The sequence below is a fragment of the Myotis brandtii genome, unplaced genomic scaffold (assembly GCF_000412655.1).
Source record: "Myotis brandtii unplaced genomic scaffold, ASM41265v1 scaffold84, whole genome shotgun sequence".
Classification (NCBI taxonomy): domain Eukaryota; kingdom Metazoa; phylum Chordata; class Mammalia; order Chiroptera; family Vespertilionidae; genus Myotis; species Myotis brandtii.
In genome coordinates, this window is record NW_005371410.1 from 5,622,496 (window position 1) to 5,643,556 (window position 21,061).

The 21,061-nt window shown below is 37.6% G+C and overlaps 1 protein-coding gene across 5 annotated transcripts in view; it reads left to right on the forward strand.

Annotated features, from left to right (window-relative positions):
- Positions 1 to 21,061, forward strand: part of USP34 (ubiquitin specific peptidase 34) — a 203,004-nt gene that overhangs the window by 130,099 nt on the left and 51,844 nt on the right. For 4 of the 5 annotated variants that reach the window (XM_014532016.1, XM_014532014.1, XM_014532017.1 and 1 more), the window contains 12 exons: positions 5,799 to 5,982; positions 6,443 to 6,606; positions 7,233 to 7,298; positions 8,648 to 8,794; positions 8,888 to 8,944; positions 9,031 to 9,108; positions 9,698 to 9,792; positions 12,901 to 13,073; positions 15,355 to 15,508; positions 17,079 to 17,157; positions 18,613 to 18,666; positions 19,166 to 19,261. In XM_014532016.1, the coding sequence (XP_014387502.1) occupies positions 5,799 to 5,982; positions 6,443 to 6,606; positions 7,233 to 7,298; positions 8,648 to 8,794; positions 8,888 to 8,944; positions 9,031 to 9,108; positions 9,698 to 9,792; positions 12,901 to 13,073; positions 15,355 to 15,508; positions 17,079 to 17,157; positions 18,613 to 18,666; positions 19,166 to 19,261 (1,347 nt within the window). The remainder of the gene's footprint in view (positions 1 to 5,798; positions 5,983 to 6,442; positions 6,607 to 7,232; positions 7,299 to 8,647; positions 8,795 to 8,887; positions 8,945 to 9,030; positions 9,109 to 9,697; positions 9,793 to 12,900; positions 13,074 to 15,354; positions 15,509 to 17,078; positions 17,158 to 18,612; positions 18,667 to 19,165; positions 19,262 to 21,061) is intronic. The other variant, XM_005884578.2, reaches the window with a different exon arrangement.

The following is a 21,061-nucleotide window of genomic DNA, read 5'->3' on the forward strand; positions in this document are numbered from 1 at the left end:
CTTTTCTGGTGATGCCTGTTTTTCTTTCATATGCGGGCTGTTTCTTTGTCTCCCCATGATCTCTCTTCTCCAGGTGTTTGGTTATGTAGTTCTCTCTCTGCTGCGTTGATTTAAAGGCACAAAATACAACATAACAAGGCACAACACACAAGGCACTGAACACATGTATTCACGATACTAATAACCCCAAATAAAGGTGACCACCAGAGCAAAGAGAATTAGGGGATAAGGAAGAAAGAAGAGAACAAGAAAAAAGAGAAAAAGAAAAGAAAAGGAGTGCAAAAATGAAGTTTGGAAAAGGAAAAAAAAGGAAGAGAGAAAAGAAAGAGAATGAAATAGAAGAGGCGAAGAAATTACTTATATGGGGAGAAAACTCCAATAGAACAACCACTAATCCCAACAGATTCCAGCAACAGATCCCTAGAGATGAATGCAAACTACAAACAACAACTAATATCACGCGAGGCGAGGGAAAACAGAAGCAAAAAAATAACCGGGAAAAAAAACCCAACAGAAAAAGAAAAAGAAAAAGCAGAACAATCTCACAAACAAGCATAAAACCCCCAATATACTCAACAATCAAGCGAACAACAACGAAACGACAGAGAAAAAAAAACTTGGATACTGAAGAAAGAAGAGAGAGAGGTGTATATGGATTTAGAGCAGGGGATTGGAAATTAGATATATAAGTAGGGTGAAATTTTAACGGGGTAAAAAGAAGGAATAGGGAAAATCTAAAGCAGGAATAGGGTAAGAGAAACAGGACAACAGAAGGGGAACAGTGAGGAAGAGAGTTTTGGCATAAAGGTAAAGTTGAGATAGAGTAAAATGATGCTAAAGGAAAGATGAAAATAGATTGTATAATACTAATCCAAAAATAAAATAAAGAGAAAATAAAATGACACTTAAAAAAAAAAAGGTAAAATGGTAGTAGTAATACTGGTTAAAAATAAAAATGTAATTAAAAAGGTAAAATCAGGTGATGAAAAAAGAAAAAAAATTAGTTTCTTAAGTAAAAGGTGAAAAAAAAAAGTGCGGTAGTGAAGGTCCTTCACTTCCTCTACTCTTCTGTTCGGCACGCTTTAGTCCTGTCATGTATTCAAGAGAGTGTTGAAGTTCCCTGCGATACACTGTTCCTCCGTGTTGTAAACCACAGTCCTGATTTTAAAGCAGGCAGTATTTGTTTCCCAGACTGCCTTTATTTGTGTTTACAGAAGAGTCAGTTTGTGGTTCAGCCCCTGGGTGGCAGTGTTTCTGGATTGACCGCCAAGGCTATAAGTCCTCTCTAGGCAGTAGTTAGGTTTTGTTTTCCCTATCGAAGTTAATACTGGTTTGGGAAAGTCGGCTGCCCCAGAGTTGGTTCTTTGATCGTTACTCCCCACTCTGATTCCCAGGTTCAACAAAAATAACTTTCCCCTGCAGTCTCTGTGAGTGACCCCAATTGGGCAATCCTGTGTATTGGGTTTAATAATCAAACACAAAGATTTAAGGGGGAGAGAGAAAGAAAAGAAAAAAAAAAGAGCCTGAGAAGGTGCGCGACTGGCAACCCCCCACCGTCCAGCTCTGTGCGCAGTCTCTTCCGCATGTCCTCTCTCCCCTGGCACTAAGCAGCTGGCACACTGGCAAAATCCGAGGCTGCCTTTTTGCACCCAGTCCAGCTATGGGCTGATTTTTAGAGTTCCTTTCTGCCAGCAGCCCTGCAGGACCCCTTCCACACTCACAGATCATGCTGGCACCAATGGCCGCGGACTTTGTGGGGCGCAGACTTCCCCCGCGCGTTCCTCTCTCCAACCTGAATTGCAAACCGCACCTTTATCTAGGCCAAATCTGACCTTTCTGTGAGGAGGAGCAGGGCTTGTCTGAGTGCACGTAGTTGCGCTGCTTGAGATGATCCCTGGATGCCATGGTTGCAGGGTCTCTGGATGTATACGCTTCTGATATCAGCCACTCAAGATGGCGCGGTCTCCGCGGCTGAGCCGGCCGCTCCGGGAGAGATTTCAGCAGCAGTGGAGGCTGCCCGGTTAGGGGAGCCCGATCCGGCAGTCTCCAACAGCGCCCTTTCTCTTGGAGTCCTCTGCCTTTCCCGGCTGCAAACTGTCTCCCAGCTGAATCTCCTTTGCCAATTTGGGCTGGATGTTACTGGTTTCAGCTGCTCACCCTATCTCTAAATACATTTTTTCAATACTTTGGAGCTACAGATATTTAGCTTATTCAATTTCTGGATCTGAACTGGTTGGCAAAGATAATTCATTGTTAAATGGTTACTAGCCAATTCCCTTTCTTTTTTTAAGTGAGCCTGGTTTTTTCTTTTTTATTTATTTATTTATTTATTTATTTATTTATTTATTCACTTCCCGCATCTCCCATTCCCCTTTCCCCCCCAAGAATAGTCAGTCCATTCCCTTTCTATGTCCCTGATTCATTATAATCACCAGTTCATTCTGTACATCAGATTATTTATTCACTTGGTTCTTAGATTCACTTGTTGATAGATGCATGTTTGTTGTTCACAATTTGTATCTTTACCTTTTTCTTCTTCCTCTTCTTAAAGGATACCTTTCAGCATTTCGTATAATACTGGTTTAGTGGTGATGAACTCCTTTAGCTTTTCCTTATCTGTGAAGCTCTTTATCTGACCTTCAATTCTGAATGATAGCTTTGCTGGATAAAGTAATCTTGGTTGTAGGTTCTTGGTATTCATCACTTTGAATATTTCTTGCCATTCCCTTCTGGCCTGCCAAGTTTCTGTTGAGAAATCAGCTGACAGTCGTATGGGTATTCCCTTGTAGGTAATTGAGTCTCTTTCTCTTGCTGCTTTTAAGATTCTCTCTTTGTCTTTTGCTCTTGGCATTTTAATTATGATGTGTCTTGGTGTGGTCCTCTTTGGATTCCTTTTGTTTGGGGTTCTCTGCGCTTCTTGGACCTGTAAGTCCATTTCTTTCACCAGGTGGGGGAAGTTTTCTGCCATTATTTCTTCAAATAGGTTTTCAATATCTTGCTGTCTCTCATCTTCTGGCACCCCTATTATTCTGATGTTGGTACGCTTGAAGCTGTCCCAGAGGCTCCTTACACTATCTTCGTATTTTCGGATTCTTTTTTCATTTTGCTTTTCCGGTTGGGTGTTTTTTGCTTCTTCGCATTTCAAATCTTTGACTTGATTCTTGCGCTCCTCTGGTCTGCTATTGGGTGTCTGTATAATATTCTTTATTTCAGTCCGTGTATGCTTAATTTCTAGTTGGTTCTTTATCATAGCATCGAGGGTCTCATTAGTTTTCGTGACTCTCTCCTCAAGTTTATTGACAGCTTCTAGCACATTTTTGCAAGCCCTCAAAATTGCGATTTTTAGCTCTATATCCTCCATTTCTGTCATGTTTTTTTGTCTCCGCATTTTTTATGCTTTCTTGGTGCACCCCCTAGTGGTCTTTGTGCGCAGTCTTGTTCTAGTTGAGCCTTGATTGTTGTAGTTAATACTAGAGGGATTTGACCACCAGGCCGACTGGCTGTGTGAATCAGCTGTGTCTGCCGCGGAAAACTTCTGTCCTCTGGGGAGGTGCTAATCTAGCCTTTGCCTGAGGCGATCCGGCAAATGGCTCTGCGCAGGGCTTGGGCGGGGCGGGCTCAACAGGGCGGGCGGAGGGAGCCGTTATGGTGCCCTCAGTCCTGTTCCCAGAGGCTCTGCTTCTCAGAACCCCCGGAACCGCTGCAAACCTCGGAGGGAAAGCTGCCTTCCAACTGATGCCAGACACTCCCGCTTCTCCCGTTTGGGTCCGAGTCCCCAGCGATTCGCCCGTATCTGGAGCTCAGAGTCTGAGACTCCCCCCTGACCGAAAACGACAACCGCGCTCTCAGCCACCAGCCCGCTTTGCGCGCGCACCTCCGCACCTGAGTATTTTCCACACTGCGCCTCCTCTGAGCCTCGGTGTGCTGTTATTTTTCCTTCTAGTTGAAGAGTCTCTCCTCAGCCAGCCTTCCTGCGGTTCTGGGTGATGTCCGTTCCGTCTTTTAGTTGTATTTTTGAAGTGGTTGTTTGCGGCAGCAGTCTGCGGTGTTTACCTGTGCCGCCATCTTGGTCTCCCTCCAAGCCTGGTTTTATTTTCTAGTTCAAGTAAATGTGTTACTTTGTGTACAAGATAGTCATCTCACCTCTGAATTCTAAGATAGACAAGTATAATCTTTCAACTGTATGAAGTAAGACCATATTTACTTTCAATATTTCTTAGCCAAAGTTAGGAACTATGTATTTTACTTTCTTTGATAATAGTGGGGTAGAAGAGCTTTGAAGTCATTAATGGGAAAATATTTCAAATTGTCCTGTATTGGGTACTCATGTCAGAGGTTCCCATGACTATCCCCAGCTTCATTGATTCACTAAAAGGAATCAGAGGGCTCAGCATTTAGTTGTACTCATAGCTGAGCTTTATTACAGCAAAATGAAAGCAGCAAAGGAAAGTGTGGGGCCACCTCTGGTGGAAACCAGGTACATGCTTTTAAGAGTCCTCCCCCAATGGAGATTCACAGATTGTGCTTAATTCACCCAGCAGTGAATGTCACAATACATGTGCAGTGTAAGGGAAGCTCTCTTGCATTTAGGAGTCCAGGGTTTTTATTAGGGTGGATGGTGTAGGTACATAGTATTTGAATAATTGACCACAGTCACTGAAATTCCATACTCCCAGATGGAAAGCAGTTACTCAGCATATACCAAAACAAACAGGCACAGTAAGCTACTTTTATCACTTAAGAAAAGTTTTATATCACAGGAGGATACTGTTTACCGTTCAAGTTTCCAGATGATAGCCAAGGGCCAACCTTACAATCCAGACTTTCTAAGTATAGCAGAATCTCAGTCTTAACAACATTACCTCTTTTCTATGCAGTGTCCCAGGTTTTATGCCCCAGAACAATCAATGATAGCAGTATTTGAGATGGGTGAGGGACATAATTGGTCATTTGCTACTTTACCAAAGAAAATTAAGAAAGAACAAGTAGGAAAGGTAACTCTTTCTCAAGGTTATCAAATTTAGGAAAAAGTACATCTGAAATGTACTTTACCTGGTAAAACCTTGCACATTAGTTTGAACTTCACTGGTATAGAAGTTAAGAGCTTGGTATCTTAAATCCTGACTCTGGCACCTGTCAACTCCAGGCAAGATGTGTTTTTATTCATTTGAGAGAGACATCGATGTGAGAAAAAAACATTGATTGGTTGCCTCTTATACACACCCCTAGGTTGCAGGGTATCGAACCTGCAATTTAGATGTGTGCCCTGACTGGGAATTGAACCCACAATCTTTTGGTGAATGTGACGATGCTTTGACTGAGCCACCCGGCCAGAACAGACATGGTTTTTAATGTTTTTTGTTTGGGAGCCTCTGGCACTTAAAAGTTCTCATTATGCATAAGTTGCTGCTTTGATGGCTACTACTGTTATTATTAGAGTAAAATAAGGAGAAACTTAAGTAAGTGCAGAAGCAGTCAAGATAGGTAGTAATGAGTCCTTAACAAAAACTTTTGGTCACTTAATGGACTGTAAAATAATCGCATTGTGGTAAGAATGAGCTATATTAGGTGTCAAGAGGGAGGTAAGAATGAAGGTGATTCTCACCCTTCTGTTTTCTCTAAGAAAAGTGAACATTGGGAATACTTTCCAGTGATTGTATATGATGCTGCTTGAAATTTTCAGTCTTTTAGAAAATTGTAGATTGTCATAGGATTTAGTTTGAGTAAGTTACTCATTATATTTGAAATATAATTAATATTTAAGTTTAGATAATATGCTTGGTTTTTCTGTTTTTCAGGAATTTTTAAGAGATATCTTCAATCTCCTGTTTTTGTTGCCTAGTCTAAAAGATAGACAACAGCCAAAGTGCAAATCACATTCTTCAAGAGCTGCTGCTTATGATTTGTTAGTAGAGATGGTAAAGGGGTCTGTTGAGAACTACAGGCTAATACACAACTGGGTTATGGCACAACACATGCAGTGTAAGCATTCTTCTTTTTCTTTAATCTTTTTAAAATTTGTATGGAGAAATCAGATTTTTGAAGGGCATATTTCAAAGAAAGAAATCACTGTTCAAACACTTATAAATGATTATAAATGATTAACAATCAATTATAAATGTTGCTTAGATGTTATTGAAGTTAAAAAATTTTAATTGTTTTTTAAAAAAACAAGTGTGAAGGACGTTTTATAGATAGCTAAAGTACTTAAACTTTTTTTGTTAAATAATTTAGTATTAAATGAAGTTGTGACAGTCCTTTGAATTTTTAGGGAATGAATTAGTTTTACTATGTGTTCTTACTACTAATTTAAAAATTACCATATATAATATTTTATGCATATTAACTAAATACGTAATGGAGGGTAATGGTTGTTAATGAAAACAATACATTATGTTTAATAGTTTGTTTGGGGGACATTTTTTCTTCCCTCTCTTTTCAGCAGCCCATGCACCGTATAAATGGGATTACTGGCCTCACGAGGATGTCCGTGCTGAGTGTAGATTTGTTGGCCTGACTAACCTTGGAGCTACTTGTTACTTGGCTTCAACTATTCAGCAACTTTATATGATACCTGAAGCAAGACAGGCTGTCTTCACTGCTAAGGTACAATTTTCTCACTTTAAAAATTAAAACTATAAAACAAAATTTTAAAATTCTGTGGCCAAATCTTGATTTTTTTGAATTTACTGAAATATTGTTTGAGAAGCAATTTATGAATTTTTTAAAAAATGACAAAATTTGATTATATAACTAGCTAACTCCATGTGTGGGCTTTGTTTTTTTAATATATTTTTATTGATTTCAGAGAGGAAGTGGGAGGGAGAGAGAGATAGAAACATCAATGATAAGAAAGAATCATTGATTAGCTGCCTCCTGCACACCCCCTACTGGGGATCGAGCCTGCAACCCCGGCATGTGCCCTGACCAGGAATTGAACCGTGATTTCCTGGTTCATAAGTCGAAGTTCATCCACTGAGCACACAGGCCAGACAAAGAAAGTGACTTTTTAAAGATGTCTTTATTCAATTTTCTTACATAATGGTGATGGCTGTATTTATATAATGAACAAAATACTTCCATTTTTAATGCTAAAATTGCTAGACTGTGCCTTTGTTTTTTCTACACATATCTAAAAGAAAATGGATGGTGTAAAGCATATTGTAATACTTTATTTGCTAGAATGTCTAATGTCAGTATCTTTTAATTGAATGTTTTCTTTTGAATTTCAGTATTCAGAAGATATGAAGCATAAGACCACTCTTCTGGAGCTTCAAAAAATGTTTACATATTTAATGGTATGTTTGAAAATCGTGTATGGGATAGGGTTGGGAAGATATTAACCAAAGAACTTATATCCATGTATGCATTGCCCATGAACACAGACAGTAGGGTGGTGAAAGGGGAGTAGGGGGGCTAAAGAGGAGGGAAATGAAGGGGGACATCTGTAGTACTCCCAACAATAAAAATCCTATATAATAAAAGCCTAATATGCTAAGTGTCCAACCGTTTGTTCGACCATTCAGTCAGTCGCTATGTCGCATACTGACTACCAGGGGAGCAGACACTCCAACCCGTAGGTTAGCTTGCTGTTTGGTGTCCGGCTGATCGGGACTGGGCCAGATGGGCCAGACACGCCCTGGAGCCCTCCTTGGGTGGCCAACCTCCCACAGTCCCTCCCTGGCCCCGATTGTGCACCAGTGGGGTCCCTCGGCCTGGCCTATGCCCTCTCGCAATCCAGAACCCCTCAGGGGATGTCAGAGAGCTGGTTTCAGCCCGATCCCCACAGGCCAGGCCAGGGGACCCCATCTGTGCACGAATCTGTGCACCAGGCCTCTAGTATTTTTTAAAAAACGTAATTAGATACACCCTCTGACCAAAGCTGAAAATATTAGAGCTCATTTGTTTTGACATTGTCCTGACTATATACCGTTATTTTTCAAATCAAATTTGTTACTTACTGGTACTTTTAATAGCTATATCTCAGTTATTTACACCCTGTTATTCTCTTTTGAAGAATCCCTTTTTCTGTCACAGTCCCTCTGCCCCTCCTTAGGCTTAGAGTTTTCTGATTTCTTTCCCCCCTTCCCCCTCTTACTTCCATAACTATAAAAGTTCACTCAATCAGTGTATTGTGTTTTTTTAATTGCTAATCTTACAATATTACTTCCGGGCTTAAAACATTTCAGTGGTTCTTTATTATGAACAGAATAGTATCCAGGTTCATCAGCATGGAACATTACCCTGTGTGATTTTGCTGCTTCTCTTTATTTTCTTTTTTATTCTTTGTTAATCATTACCTGAGGATATTTTTTTCCATTGAGTTTTAGAGATAATGGAAGAGAGGGGGGTGGGGAGAGAGAGAGAGAGTGAGAGAACGAGAGGGACAGAGAGGGAGGGAGAGAGAAACACATTGATGGGGGAGATACACAGTGATTGGTTGCCTTCCACTTGCACCCAGCTGGGGCCAGGGATTGAGCCTACAGCTGAGGTGTGTGCCATTGGCTAGAATTGAACCCAAGATCCTTCCGTGCATGTGCCTATGCTCTTACCATTTAGCAATACCAGCCAGAGCGAGACTTAGGTTTCTTTATTTTATTATTTTGTAATCATTTTCCCCACTTCCACCCCCACCATTCATTTACAGGAGAGTGAATGCAAAGCATATAATCCTAGACCCTTCTGTAAAACATACACCATGGATAAGCAGCCTCTGAATACTGGGGAGCAGAAAGATATGACAGAGTTTTTTACCGATCTAATTACCAAAATTGAAGAAATGTCTCCAGAACTGGTTCGTACCAGAATACTGAAGTTTCTTGACATTTGTAGAGATTTGCCCAACTTTAGTTACTGACTTTTGTTTGTTTGTTTGTTTGTTTCAAAGAAAAATACTGTCAAAAGTTTGTTTGGAGGTGTAATTACAAACAATGTTGTATCCTTGGTAAGTATTCTACCTGTTCTTTGCTTTTTAGAAATCTTAATTAGCTTATTATAAAGATTACTAACTTTTTACTGTTAATTGACCAGGATTGTGAACACGTTAGTCAGACTGCTGAAGAGTTTTATACTGTGAGATGCCAAGTGGCTGATATGAAGAACATTTATGTAAGTGTATATATTTGTAGACTTTTTCCTGCTTTAAACTATTTGTATATAGCAGCATTATGCTTCTCATTTTGAAAGTTAACTGTCTTCTATTTTCTCATACTGTGCTACTCAAGATAAGAACTAAAGATAGACCACAAAGTTGATCTTTTCCTAATCAAAATTTAAATGCTTCACTTTTGAAAAATTTAATAAGATTCAGAGAGTATTTGTGTCAATGTGAGGAAAAACAATTGTTATTGAAATTAAGAATTCACTTTAAAAAATATTTTGGCCCTAGCCGGTTTGGCTCAGTGGATAGAATGTCGGCTTGTGGACTGAAAGACCCCAGGTTCGATTCTGGTCAAGGGCATATGCCAGGTTGCAGACTCTGTCCCCAGTGTGGGGTGTGTAGGAGGCAGCCGATTGATGATTTCCTCTCATCATTGATGTTTCTATCTCTCCCTCTTATTTCCTCTCTAAAATCAATAAAAATATTTTTAAAAATTTGGTTTTCCTCTGTGTATTTACCCAAATTGTAATTACTATTTTTTTTTGTATTTTTGCATGCTGTAAGTAATAAAACTTTTAACTCTGGCTTTATATACAGGAGTCTCTTGATGAAGTTACTATTAAAGATACTTTAGAAGGTGACAACATGTATACTTGTTCTCATTGCGGGAAGAAAGTACGAGCTGAAAAAAGGTATGTTTTTAAATGTAATGTTATTTTGATAATCATCAAATGGAAGTAAAACACAAACTTATATAAATTAAAATTATCCGCCGAAACCGGTTTGGCTCAGTGGATAGAGCGTCGGCCTGCGGACTGAAAGGTCCCAGGTTCGATTCCGGTCAAGGGCATGTACCTGGCTTGCGGGCACATCCCCAGTAGGAGATGTGCAGGAGGCAGCTGGTCGATGTTTCTCTCTCATCGATGTTTCTAACTCTCTATCTCTCTCTCCCTTCCTCTCTGTAAAAAATCAATAAAATATATTTTTAAAAAAATTAATTAATTAAAATGATCTGATTAAGGTTAAGGTCATCTGCTTGGAGCTCATTTTATTAGTTTTTTATTGGTAGTATTTTAAATATACTTTCAAGCACCCTTAAATGTTTCAGATTTTCTCTCTTAATTAATCAAATATTTACCAAAGTCTGTCCGATTGCTTATTTCTCTCCTCTGCATTTAGTGGAGCAGGATAAAGAGTCTACTCATGAACTGAAGACATCCTTTTCTGAATCTCTATAATGAGAGATTGTTTTTCTTCAGAGCTCAGGCATAGGATAGCCAGTTCAGGACAGAGTAATTGGGTAAAGATGTTTAAGTTCTACAGGTGAATATTGAATGACAAGTAGAAATTAGATTGAAAGAGCATCTTATACAGCTAGTTGCTAGGAACAAAGGCAGAGAAATGGAAATGACCTTGTATATGCAGCAGGTCCAGAAATAGGCCAGCCTACATCATTCAGGTAGAGGATTTGCAAGATTGGTAATATATAGTAACATCAAGTAATTAATATCTAGATTTTGGATTATCTGCATAATTGACTGAAGGCATCAGAACATCTGCCTGAGAAAGAACATAACTATTGCAAAGTACACAGACTTAAGTCATCCTAAATGTACAGAGGGAAAAGTGACAGAATCTAAGAAAGAAAATCAGGACAGGCAGGTAACCCAGAAACTGGGGAAGAGAATCTTAAGAAGGTATTCAGAGATTGGGGGTGGGGGAGGAAAGCTGAGTAAAAAGCATTGGGTTTTGTTTCAAATAAGTACTTGGTGTGTTTTGTCAAGTTGTAGCAATAAAAGCAGGTTGTCAGGGCACATGGTGTCAAATACAGATCATTCATTTTAGAAGTTTGACAAAAATCAGCAAGGAAGATGGAATTTAAAATGAACTTGGGGATCAAACAGAGTTTTCTAGATGAAATCATGTTGAAGGCAGAGAAAAAAAAAGCCATTGCTTACGTATTTGAATACGTAAATATGTATTTGAAGGGAGTGGTACTCTTTGTCTCCATCTTCAGAGTTCAAGTTGGTTGCAAAAGAGAAAGGTTGTGGGTGGACTTATTCAAATGAAAGTATAACTGTACAGGCAGTTATTGGAAGAAGAAAAGCTCATCTGATAATTGGATTAGGGTAAGAATTAAGGACTCACACAAAATGGTGTCACTCAAGTTTTTTATTGTGGTGGAATATAATGAGTCAGTCAAAAGATAATTGATAGAGTGAGTCACGTTCTTTGGAGAATCTCTTTTTACTTGGAATAAATCTGTCATTCTTAATATGCTTCTTGTAACATTTCCTTTTTTTTTTTTTTTTTTTTTTGCTAATCTACTAGTTTTGGTTTATCTAAACACTGTCTCATCTCTCCCAGGCAAAGTGTTAATCAGACTTTTGTGTTCTTAACATACTTATAGATGTCTGTAATAACATAGTAAGTGGTCAGCAGAAATGTACGGAGGATCATATTCTGCTCTATCTTTAACCTTTTGTTTTCTCAGTTTATTCTTTCCTGAATAATTTTACATACCACCATAACATTAATCTCTGCTGACATACTAATGATTCCCAAATTAATCTTACCTAATTCGGAGTGCTGTGCTGTTCTCTTACAACTGTCTTACTCTCATAGATTTAATAGGTCTGTAACATAAATTCTTATCTTTCCAGATGTTTATTTTATCCTCTGGCTCAGTGCACATTCCATTGCCCACCACAAGTCTGTTAGTGACTCTCATATTTCAGGATAATTCATACTCTTAACATTACATACAAGGCCCTTCATCATTTAACTCCTTTATACTTCTGTAACCTTTTCATTTGCTAGTCCTAAATAATCAGTAATGATGAATTTTTGGACTACTTACTGCCTTTACTTATGACATCTTTTCCCTATCTCCTTCATCTTTCTGAATTTCTTTATAAAACAAAAATACTGTGCTCTTGGTTTAAACAAATTCTCTTTTGACTCCTGTGTACAGTGAAGTATTGTTTCCTAAAATTAATATTTTTTATAAATTTACATTTATATATATACTAGAGACCTGATGCACAAAATTCGTGCAAGAGTAGGCTTTCCTTCCCCCGGCTGCCGGCACTGGCTTCCCTCTGGCGCCCGGGACCCGGGCTTCCCTCGCAGCCCTGGCTTCGTCCTCCTGATGGAAGGACATCTGGTCTAATTAGCATATTACACTTTTATTATTATAGATTTTGTTTAAAACAAAATTTTGTAGGTTTTTTGTTTTTGTTTTTTTTTTTACTTGAACTACCAGTAATATGTCAACCATAAGATTTAGGTAACCAGTTGACTTTCTGCTGCTACTGCTGTGATTGTTGTACTATCAGGCAACATATATTGAATGATATTTGCCAGGCAGCATTCTAAAAGTTATAGGGAGTAGCCACTTTAGTCCCATTTTACAAACAGGAATTAAGCTTAGAGAGGCTAAGTAATTTGTTTAGGGTCCTACATCTAGTAAATGATACAGAAACTGCAGTTTTAGTTCACAAAAATAAATATTTCAAACCCTGTTCTTTAAGGTGGAAAAGGAAACTGAACCAAAGACCTCCTTGCCTTTGAAGTATGATGTGACTCTTTTCTATACTTCCATAGCACCTTTATATATCTTCATTATGTTATCACAGTCTACTTAATTTTTTTTTACCTAGACACAAGAAAGTTGTTTCAGAATGAAAAAAGTCATATAAGAGGTCATATATGTATATGTCCCCCTCTTACATGATTGAAGTACTTTTGAAAGATAATTTTTAACAAAAGTTTTATTCATTAATTTTTCTGTGTTTCAGGGCATGTTTTAAGAAATTGCCTCGCATTCTGAGTTTTAATACTATGAGGTATACATTCAATATGGTAACGATGATGAAAGAGAAAGTGAACACACACTTTTCCTTCCCACTACGTTTGGATATGACACCCTACACAGAAGATTTTCTTATGGGAAAGAGTGATAGGAAAGAAGGTAACTTTCCATCTCTTTTCTTTTATTGTAAGTCTCCATAACCAGATAGTTTTAATTACAAAGTTGTAATAAACTATACATTTTAACAAAATGGAACTGAATCTTAAAAAGAAGAATGTTTTTAAAGACAATGTGGCACGTTCAGTCAGTTACCAAGGTAATATTGAATATCTACTAGTACTGTGTTCTAGGCACTCTTCTAAGCATTGGGGACGCTGTAGTGAGCAAGATAAATGTCCCTCCCTTGTAGAACTTAAGTCTAGTGGGCAAGTCTTATATTGAACGAGAAATTACAAACATGATTTAATGTCAATAGGACAGTGAATGTATTACATACTTCTAAGGGAATCAGGGAGGACTTTTATGAGAAGGTGACATTTAAGCAGAACTTGAGTAAGAGCTAGATTGAGAGGAATGGATAAGCTCTTTGGCAGGTGAGGAGTGGAGCTGATAAAATGGGCAAATGGCAGGGGCCAAATCATTTTTTTGGTAGGTCATGTTAAAAATTTTGATCTTTATTCAGTGTGAAACCATTGGAAGATTTTAAGCAGAGAACTGAGATGGGAACCAGGTGGGATCTGGAAAAGGTTAATCTGACTACAGCAATCAAAATGGATGACAGGGGTGTGGGGAGGCCATTCTGGTAAACTACAGAGGTGGTAACTTAGATGAGAAAGCGTACCAGTAAGGTTGAAGAAGTGTATAGAGATGCAGTTTACAGGACTCGATTGAATAAATGAATCCAACAAAGTTATTGAACATCTACCTACTATCTAATTCGCTATTCTTGTAGTAATGGGACTATAGTGACAACAAAGAACAAGGTATCTGCCCCCTTTGAAGATTACATTTAATTTTAGTCAGTGTGCTACTAGAATGAGGAGGAAAAGTTGAGTGACTCAGGTTTCTGGTTGGATCAGCTAGGTGAATAAGGGGTCAGTATTTCAAGATCTCAAGAAAGAAGGACTGTGATCAGAATTATTGGATGCTAAAGAAAAACAACAGTTTCAGTAAGTGTGATGGAGAAGAATTTTGGTTATCTTTACTGGAGCAATTTCATTTGGGTATTGCAATAGGAAGGTAGATTGCAATGAGTCAGAGATGGCCCTTGGTTCATAAGTTACCTCTAAATTGCTATTACTACCATAAGACCAGTGATTTTCAAAATTCTTCATATGCCACTCAAGGACCACAGAGGTGAGGAATGGGAATAGATGAGAGAAGAAAGCAGAACAGATCTAGGGCGCTTGCCTTTTACATTCTTTTTTAGTCAGAGAAGTTCCATTTTACATATTAAGGGTCCTGGCAATGTTTTCTTTGTATAAAAAGTTATGCTGATTTAAAATTTTAAGGTTTAAAGAAGTTACTATAAGATTTAGGAAAGAGAACAATGATTCGATCTTTATATTCTATTTCCTGGCACTTACTGAGGATTCAATAATGTTTTACTCTCACTAAATGAGAGGTGAGAGAGGTATGAACAATGAGTGTAGGGTATTCTTTCAAGAGAAGAACATGGTCTTTATTTGAAGAGAGGAGAGAAGATGGCGGCTATAGCTATGAAGGAATATGGAGTTATGGGAGGGAATTTTTAAAGTTAGCATTTGGGTATATTTAGAAGCTATGGGAAATGAGCCAGTAGAGATGATAAGTTTTAAAATACAGGTGAAGTTAAGAAATGAGCCTGACCGGTTTGGTTCAGTGGATGGAGCGTCGGCCTGCGGACTGAAGGGTCCCGGGTTCGATTCCGGTCAAGGGCATGTGCCTTGGTTGCGGGCACATCCCCAGTGGGGAGTGTGCGGGAGGCAGCTGATTGATGTTTCTCTCTCATCGATGTTTCTAACTCTATCCCTCTCCCTTACTCTCTGTGAAAAATCAATAAAATATATTTTTTTAAAAAAATGAGCATTGTATATATATATTCTTCTTTTTAGAACTCTTCAAACCATTTCTAAAATTATAGCAAGACTGCACAGGAACTGTGCTTCTTTCTATTTTTCATGACGCTTCCATGGATGGAAGTAGGAGAAACTTATGTCAAGATAAGGAATTTGTTGTCCATAGTTTTGCACTAATATGTGGTTGTTTTTCCAATTTGTATAAATGTTCCTTAAAATTTTAGGCTATGGATGGTGAATGACTAGCAAATGCAGTTGTTTTGTACCTATTTTAATATATAAAGTACCTGTACCTGCTTATGTACGTAAAGTATATAAAGTGATTCTAAGGTGTCACTGTAGTTTTCAAAATTATTGCCATTATTTTATGTAAATCATTTCAGGCTTTAAGGAAGTCAGTGATCATTCAAAAGACACAGAGAGCTATGAATATGACTTGATTGGAGTGACTGTTCACACAGGAACAGCAGATGGTGGGCACTATTATAGCTTCATTAGAGATATAGTCAATCCACATGCTTATAAAAACAATAAATGGTGAGTTTTAAATATTTTATTGGGATTTAAAAAAATCTTTTTTTAAGGTATAAGCTGTTGATAGTTTTCTCTTCAGATATGTTTTCTGATGTCAGTTTTCTGAAAACTTTATAAATTTAGGAAAGCGGTTAGACCAAATTTTTAAATGAAAGTGACTTTCAAAAGACAATATGACTTAATTATTAAACTTCATGGATCTCTAGACTCCTTTGAGAATTTTATTAATGCTTTCTTCAGAAAGAATGAACACACAAAATTTTGCATGCAATTTTATATTCATAGAACATATTGCACCTTCCAAATCTTACCTGTCTGTGTTCACTTATTCAAGAGCTTTTACTGAATTCTGTCTATAGGGTGGCCACAAAGTCCTTATATATTCTGGTTAGAAGCTAACCTAACCGGGATGGCATGACTTAGCGGTTGAGCATCGACCACAATTTGATTTCTACTCAAGGCACATGCCTGGGTTGCAGGTTCAATCGCCGGTGTGGGGCGTGCAGGAGGCAGCTGATCAATGATTTTCTCTCATCATTGATGTTTCTATTTCTCTCTCCCTCTCCCTTCTCTGAAATCAATATATTTTCCAAAAAAAAACCAAAAACAAAAACCACAGTAAGTTAACCTTCATGCTCCACTCTCTTTACCTTTCCTTTCTCCTTTAACACACACATTCTATTTTATCTTCTTTTATCAAGTTAACTAGAGGCTCAGTGCATGGATTCGTGCACCGGTGGAGTCCCTCAGCCTGGTCAGTGGGGATCGGGCTGAAACTGGCTCTCTGATATCCCCCAACGTGTCCCGGATTGTGAGAAGGTGGTTCTCGGGTGATGCACCCCGGAATCAGGCTCCCTTCTCTCTGGTTCTGGGTGTGTCACCCAAGAACCACAGCTGCCAAGTCAACGCAGCTTGGCAGCTCCTCCATTGAGCGCCTGCCCCCTGGTGGTCAGGGCATGTCATAGCTACCGGTCAGCTGGTCGCTTAGGCTTTTATATATAGAGATGGTTGGAAGTTATTAAATCAGTTCTTTCATAACTATTTTTTGGTTTTCAAATGTCTTCAGATGTTGTTAGATAAGTCTCAATCTGCACTTAACAGAATAGAATAGTTCAACTATTTCTCACTCTTTAAGTCAGTCATGTTATGATATCTTTAATGTTTTTGTCCATTTGAATATATTTCCATAAATATACTTTGAATCATTTTTTTATCATAAATTTTAAAATGGCATCTTTATCTTTGGAAGTTCTTCCATTTCTTAATATTTTTTGTCCATGTTACATGTTATATTTATGCAAACTTTTTATTACTTTTACAAACTCCTGTACTTCTAGGTTATAAATGAATCTCAAATTTTAGGGTGGTTATGACTGTTGTAAAATTATATTCCCAATTTCTAGTGGATTAGAGTTGTCAAAACAAGAGCTTAGTTAGAATTTACCTTATATTAATAATAGTTTGATAATTACTTATAATATATCAGTATATAACCTAAATATTTTTAAAATAGGCATAATAGAGAGGTATTCAGTACATATATACTTTATCAACACTACTTGCTCTGTTTTAGGTATCTTTTTAATGATGCTGAGGTAAAACCTTTTGATTCTGCTCAACTTGCCTCTGAATGTTTTGGTGGAGAAATGACAGTAAGTTTTATTTAGAAATTATAAATAGTTTGTGACTTTCACATGCTTTGCAATATCATAAAATCCAATAGCAGAATCACTTAACTTTCTTTTTAATCATTATGATTCGATCTAAATTTTATTCTGCTGGTATTAATGGAAGTTTAGTATGTTTGGAGTATATAATAGACGCTGGAAAATATTTTTAAAATTACTATTTTTGCCTTCAACTGATTAAGAAGGTTAAGACTTAACAATTGAAAATTAAATAATAGTATAGAACTTGAATTACCTTGCCTTGTGACATTATGATTGAATAAGTTGTTTTCTTGAATGCTTTGGGATTAAAGCCAAAAGAAATTACTCTTTATTGACTTACTAGAGGCCCAGTGCACAAATTTTCATTGGTGGGGTCCCTGAGCCTGGCCTGCAGGGATTGGGCCTAAACCGGCTCTCCGAGGGACCCCACCGGTGCACGATGGGGGCCAGGGAGTGATTGCAGGAGGGCTCCAGGGTGTGTCTGGCCTGTCTTGCCCAGTCCAGATCGGCCAGATCCCCAGCAGCAAGCTAACCTACGGGTCAGAGTGTCTGCCCCCTGGTGGTCAGTGTGTGTCATAGCTACCGGTCCAACAGTCGCTTAGGCTTTTATATATATAGATTATGAACATTTTTTGACAAGGAAGTTAGATTGAGCTGAGCTTTAAAGAATTGTTTATTCGATCCCTTTTATAAAGCAGCAGCAACCTGGTTATTACAAGTGACAGGATAGAAAAAGAATAGCTTACCTGTTACATAATTAGCAGTAAGATATACAAAAAGATCATTAGGTTGGAGTATAATTGTAATAATTTCACTCCTACCAGTTTTATGAAAACTTTAAAAATACCCTGTTAATTCTTATAAGTCAAATATTTAATAGTCATTTCCATTTCACAGATAAGCCCAGATAAACCAGTTTTTCACTTTGATAGCCATGTTTATTGTGAAATAATTATTCACATTTTGGATTTTAATGGACTTTTTATTGCTCTTTGGTGTCCTTATACTATTCTGAATATAAAAGAAGTAGGAAAATTGCTAATACTTTGGAAATGGGTAAAAGGAGGAGTAAATAATGAAGCTATCACTAAACTGATTGCATCTCTAAATGTTATTCACAGAACTATTCCTAAAAAAAAAAAGTAAACTTAACAAAAAACTCTTCTTTTATAAGAGTTTTTTAAATTTGCAAGTTCCTTTTATTTCTTTATGTTTTATATATTTTATGGTAAAGTACCTTAAAATACATTTTGAATCTCCAATTTTAGTACTCTTAGCCAAAAATTGCTGTTAAGGATTTTTATAAATGCAATGCTATTTGAGAAACTATTGATGAAGTTATTGCATAGTATTAAACAGCTTTTTAAAAAATATTTTATATGTAATTCAACTGAATGTGCCCATTTTCTAAAGAAGGAAACTTATTTTTTAAAACAGACCAAGACCTACGATTCTGTTACAGATAAGTTTATGGATTTCTCTTTTGAAAAGGTAACCATTTCATATGTAATTTTACATCGTTCTCTTTTTTTATGTTGCCTTCTTTTTTAAAAAATTTTGTTTTATTGCTTAAAGTATTACAAAGAGTATTACATATGTCTCCTTTTTTCTTTTCTTCCCCTGACCTTCCCCTGGCCTCCCCTACCCCCCAGTGTCTTGTGTCCATTGGTTATGCTTATATGCATGCATACAAGTCCTTTGGTTGATCTCTTACCCGCACCCCCCCCTTACCCACAACCCTCTCCAGCCTTCCCCCTGTAGTTTTACAGTCTGTTCAGTGTTGCTCTGCCTCTGTGTCTATTTTTGTTCATCAGTTTATAATGGTCTTAATTATCCATAAATGAGTGAGATCATGTGGTATTTTTCTTTCATTGACTGGCTTATATCACTTAGCAGAATGCTCTCCAGTTCCATCCATGCTGTACATGTTGCCTTCTTTAATAGTCATTTTTTATCAAACTGAAAATGTACTTTTTTTTTCCTCTTAAAGACACATAGTGCATATATGCTGTTTTATAAACGCATGGAACCAGAGGAAGAAAATGGGAAAGAATACAAATTTGATGTTTCATCAGAATTACTAGAGGTATAAGCTAATTTAACTTGAGCAACAATTTGAAAGCATGTTTTAAGTATTTTTTCAAGTAATAATAGTACTGTGATACAAGATTAGGCTATGACAACATTAGTACCTATAATCGAGGGTAAACCTTAACACAATATGCAAATACTCTTGGTAATACTGACATACAACAGGTGAATATAAAGTGAATGAGATTAAAGGAAGTAAAAAATTATTAGTAACATTGAAGAAAAATAAGAAAGATAAAATGGTTGATGGCATTACAGCAAGCCCGCAGGTAGCTTGTATGGTTGGTAATGTTCTTAGTGGTGATAGAATTGCAAGTGTTCTCTGGCTCTTTGTTACAAGTATAAGTGTATGTGTATTTGAAATGCATTTGAAATAATGTATTTTTTACATTATAAAGTGTTTGATTTATAGTAATGAGGCTTTCTTTATTTCATAATGTAAGTGGTAATGTTACTTTAATGTTTTAAGACTTACAAAAGTACTCATCACTCAGTGTGTGTTGTGTCATTGTTGTAAACTAAGCCAGTCAGCCAGAAGTACAAAAAGTAAATCTCCAGAAAGGTATGCCTGAAAAAATACCCTCCCATATAGACAATTCAGTTTTTACTATCTAATTGATTTGCTGATATTTTCACTGTGTGTTCAAGACTTAAAACTGAGTTCCCCCAAACACATACTCGAAATTGGTATCTTGCCTACCCATAATGTTACTGATTAAAAGCCAAGAATATTGTCTTCATTAAGCCCTTGAATTGGATTTACCAGAAAAATTAGTTGCTTTGCTACATTTTAGGCCATTCAACTCACCTACTTGTACAGTAATTTCAACCACCATCCATAATTAAAATTAAATAGATTAGAATCACCATTATGTGTAAGACTTTATATGCCCCCAGGGTATTGGGGCAGACTTAGAAAGTATTACATATGTTCCCCTCTTTCCCCCATTGACTCCTTCTAGCCTGCCCCGTCCTTTTTTTTTTAAATATATTTTATTGATTTTTTACAGAGAGGAAGGGAGAGGGATAGAGAGTTAGAAACATCGATGAGAGAGAAACATCGACCAGCTACCTCCTGCACACCTCCCACTGGGGATGTGCCTGCAACCAAGGTACATGCCCTCGACTGGAATCAAACCTGGGACCTTTCAGTCTGCAGGCCGACGCTCTATCCACGGAGCCAAACCGGTTTGGCAACCCCGTCCTTTTTAAAAAATATATTTTTTATTGATTTCAGAGAGGAAGGGAGAGGGAGAGGAAAACATCAACAATGAGAGAAAAATCATTGATCGGTTGCCTCCTGTATGCCCCACACTGGGTATCAAGCTTGCAACCCAGGCCTGTGCTCTGACTGGGAATTGAACCATGATCTACTGGTTCATAGGTGACACTCAACCACTGAGCCACACCAGCCGGGTTGAGAACTTTTAGAGTTTAAAAAAAAAATTTTTTTTTTCTCAGAACAATACCATTCAGTGAGAAAAGTGTCCCTGTTTTACATTTTTGCAAATATCTTTAATATCTGATTTAATATAAGACAGCTTGTGTCTCATAACAACTTCTGTATTTTGGTATATTATAATCTCGTCATTTAGCTTCTGGAAAACTCCATTGTATGCTTTGGACCTTATAGACACTCTAAAAATGTCACAGGGACACCACAGCTCTCTGAACCATTCTTTGAGAAGCACTGATTTACCTTGTGAGAAAAGGGAATCCCAGATGTTTGCTTATTATAATAATAACTAGAGGCCCGGTGCATAAAAATTTGTGCACTGCGGGGGGGGGGGGGGGT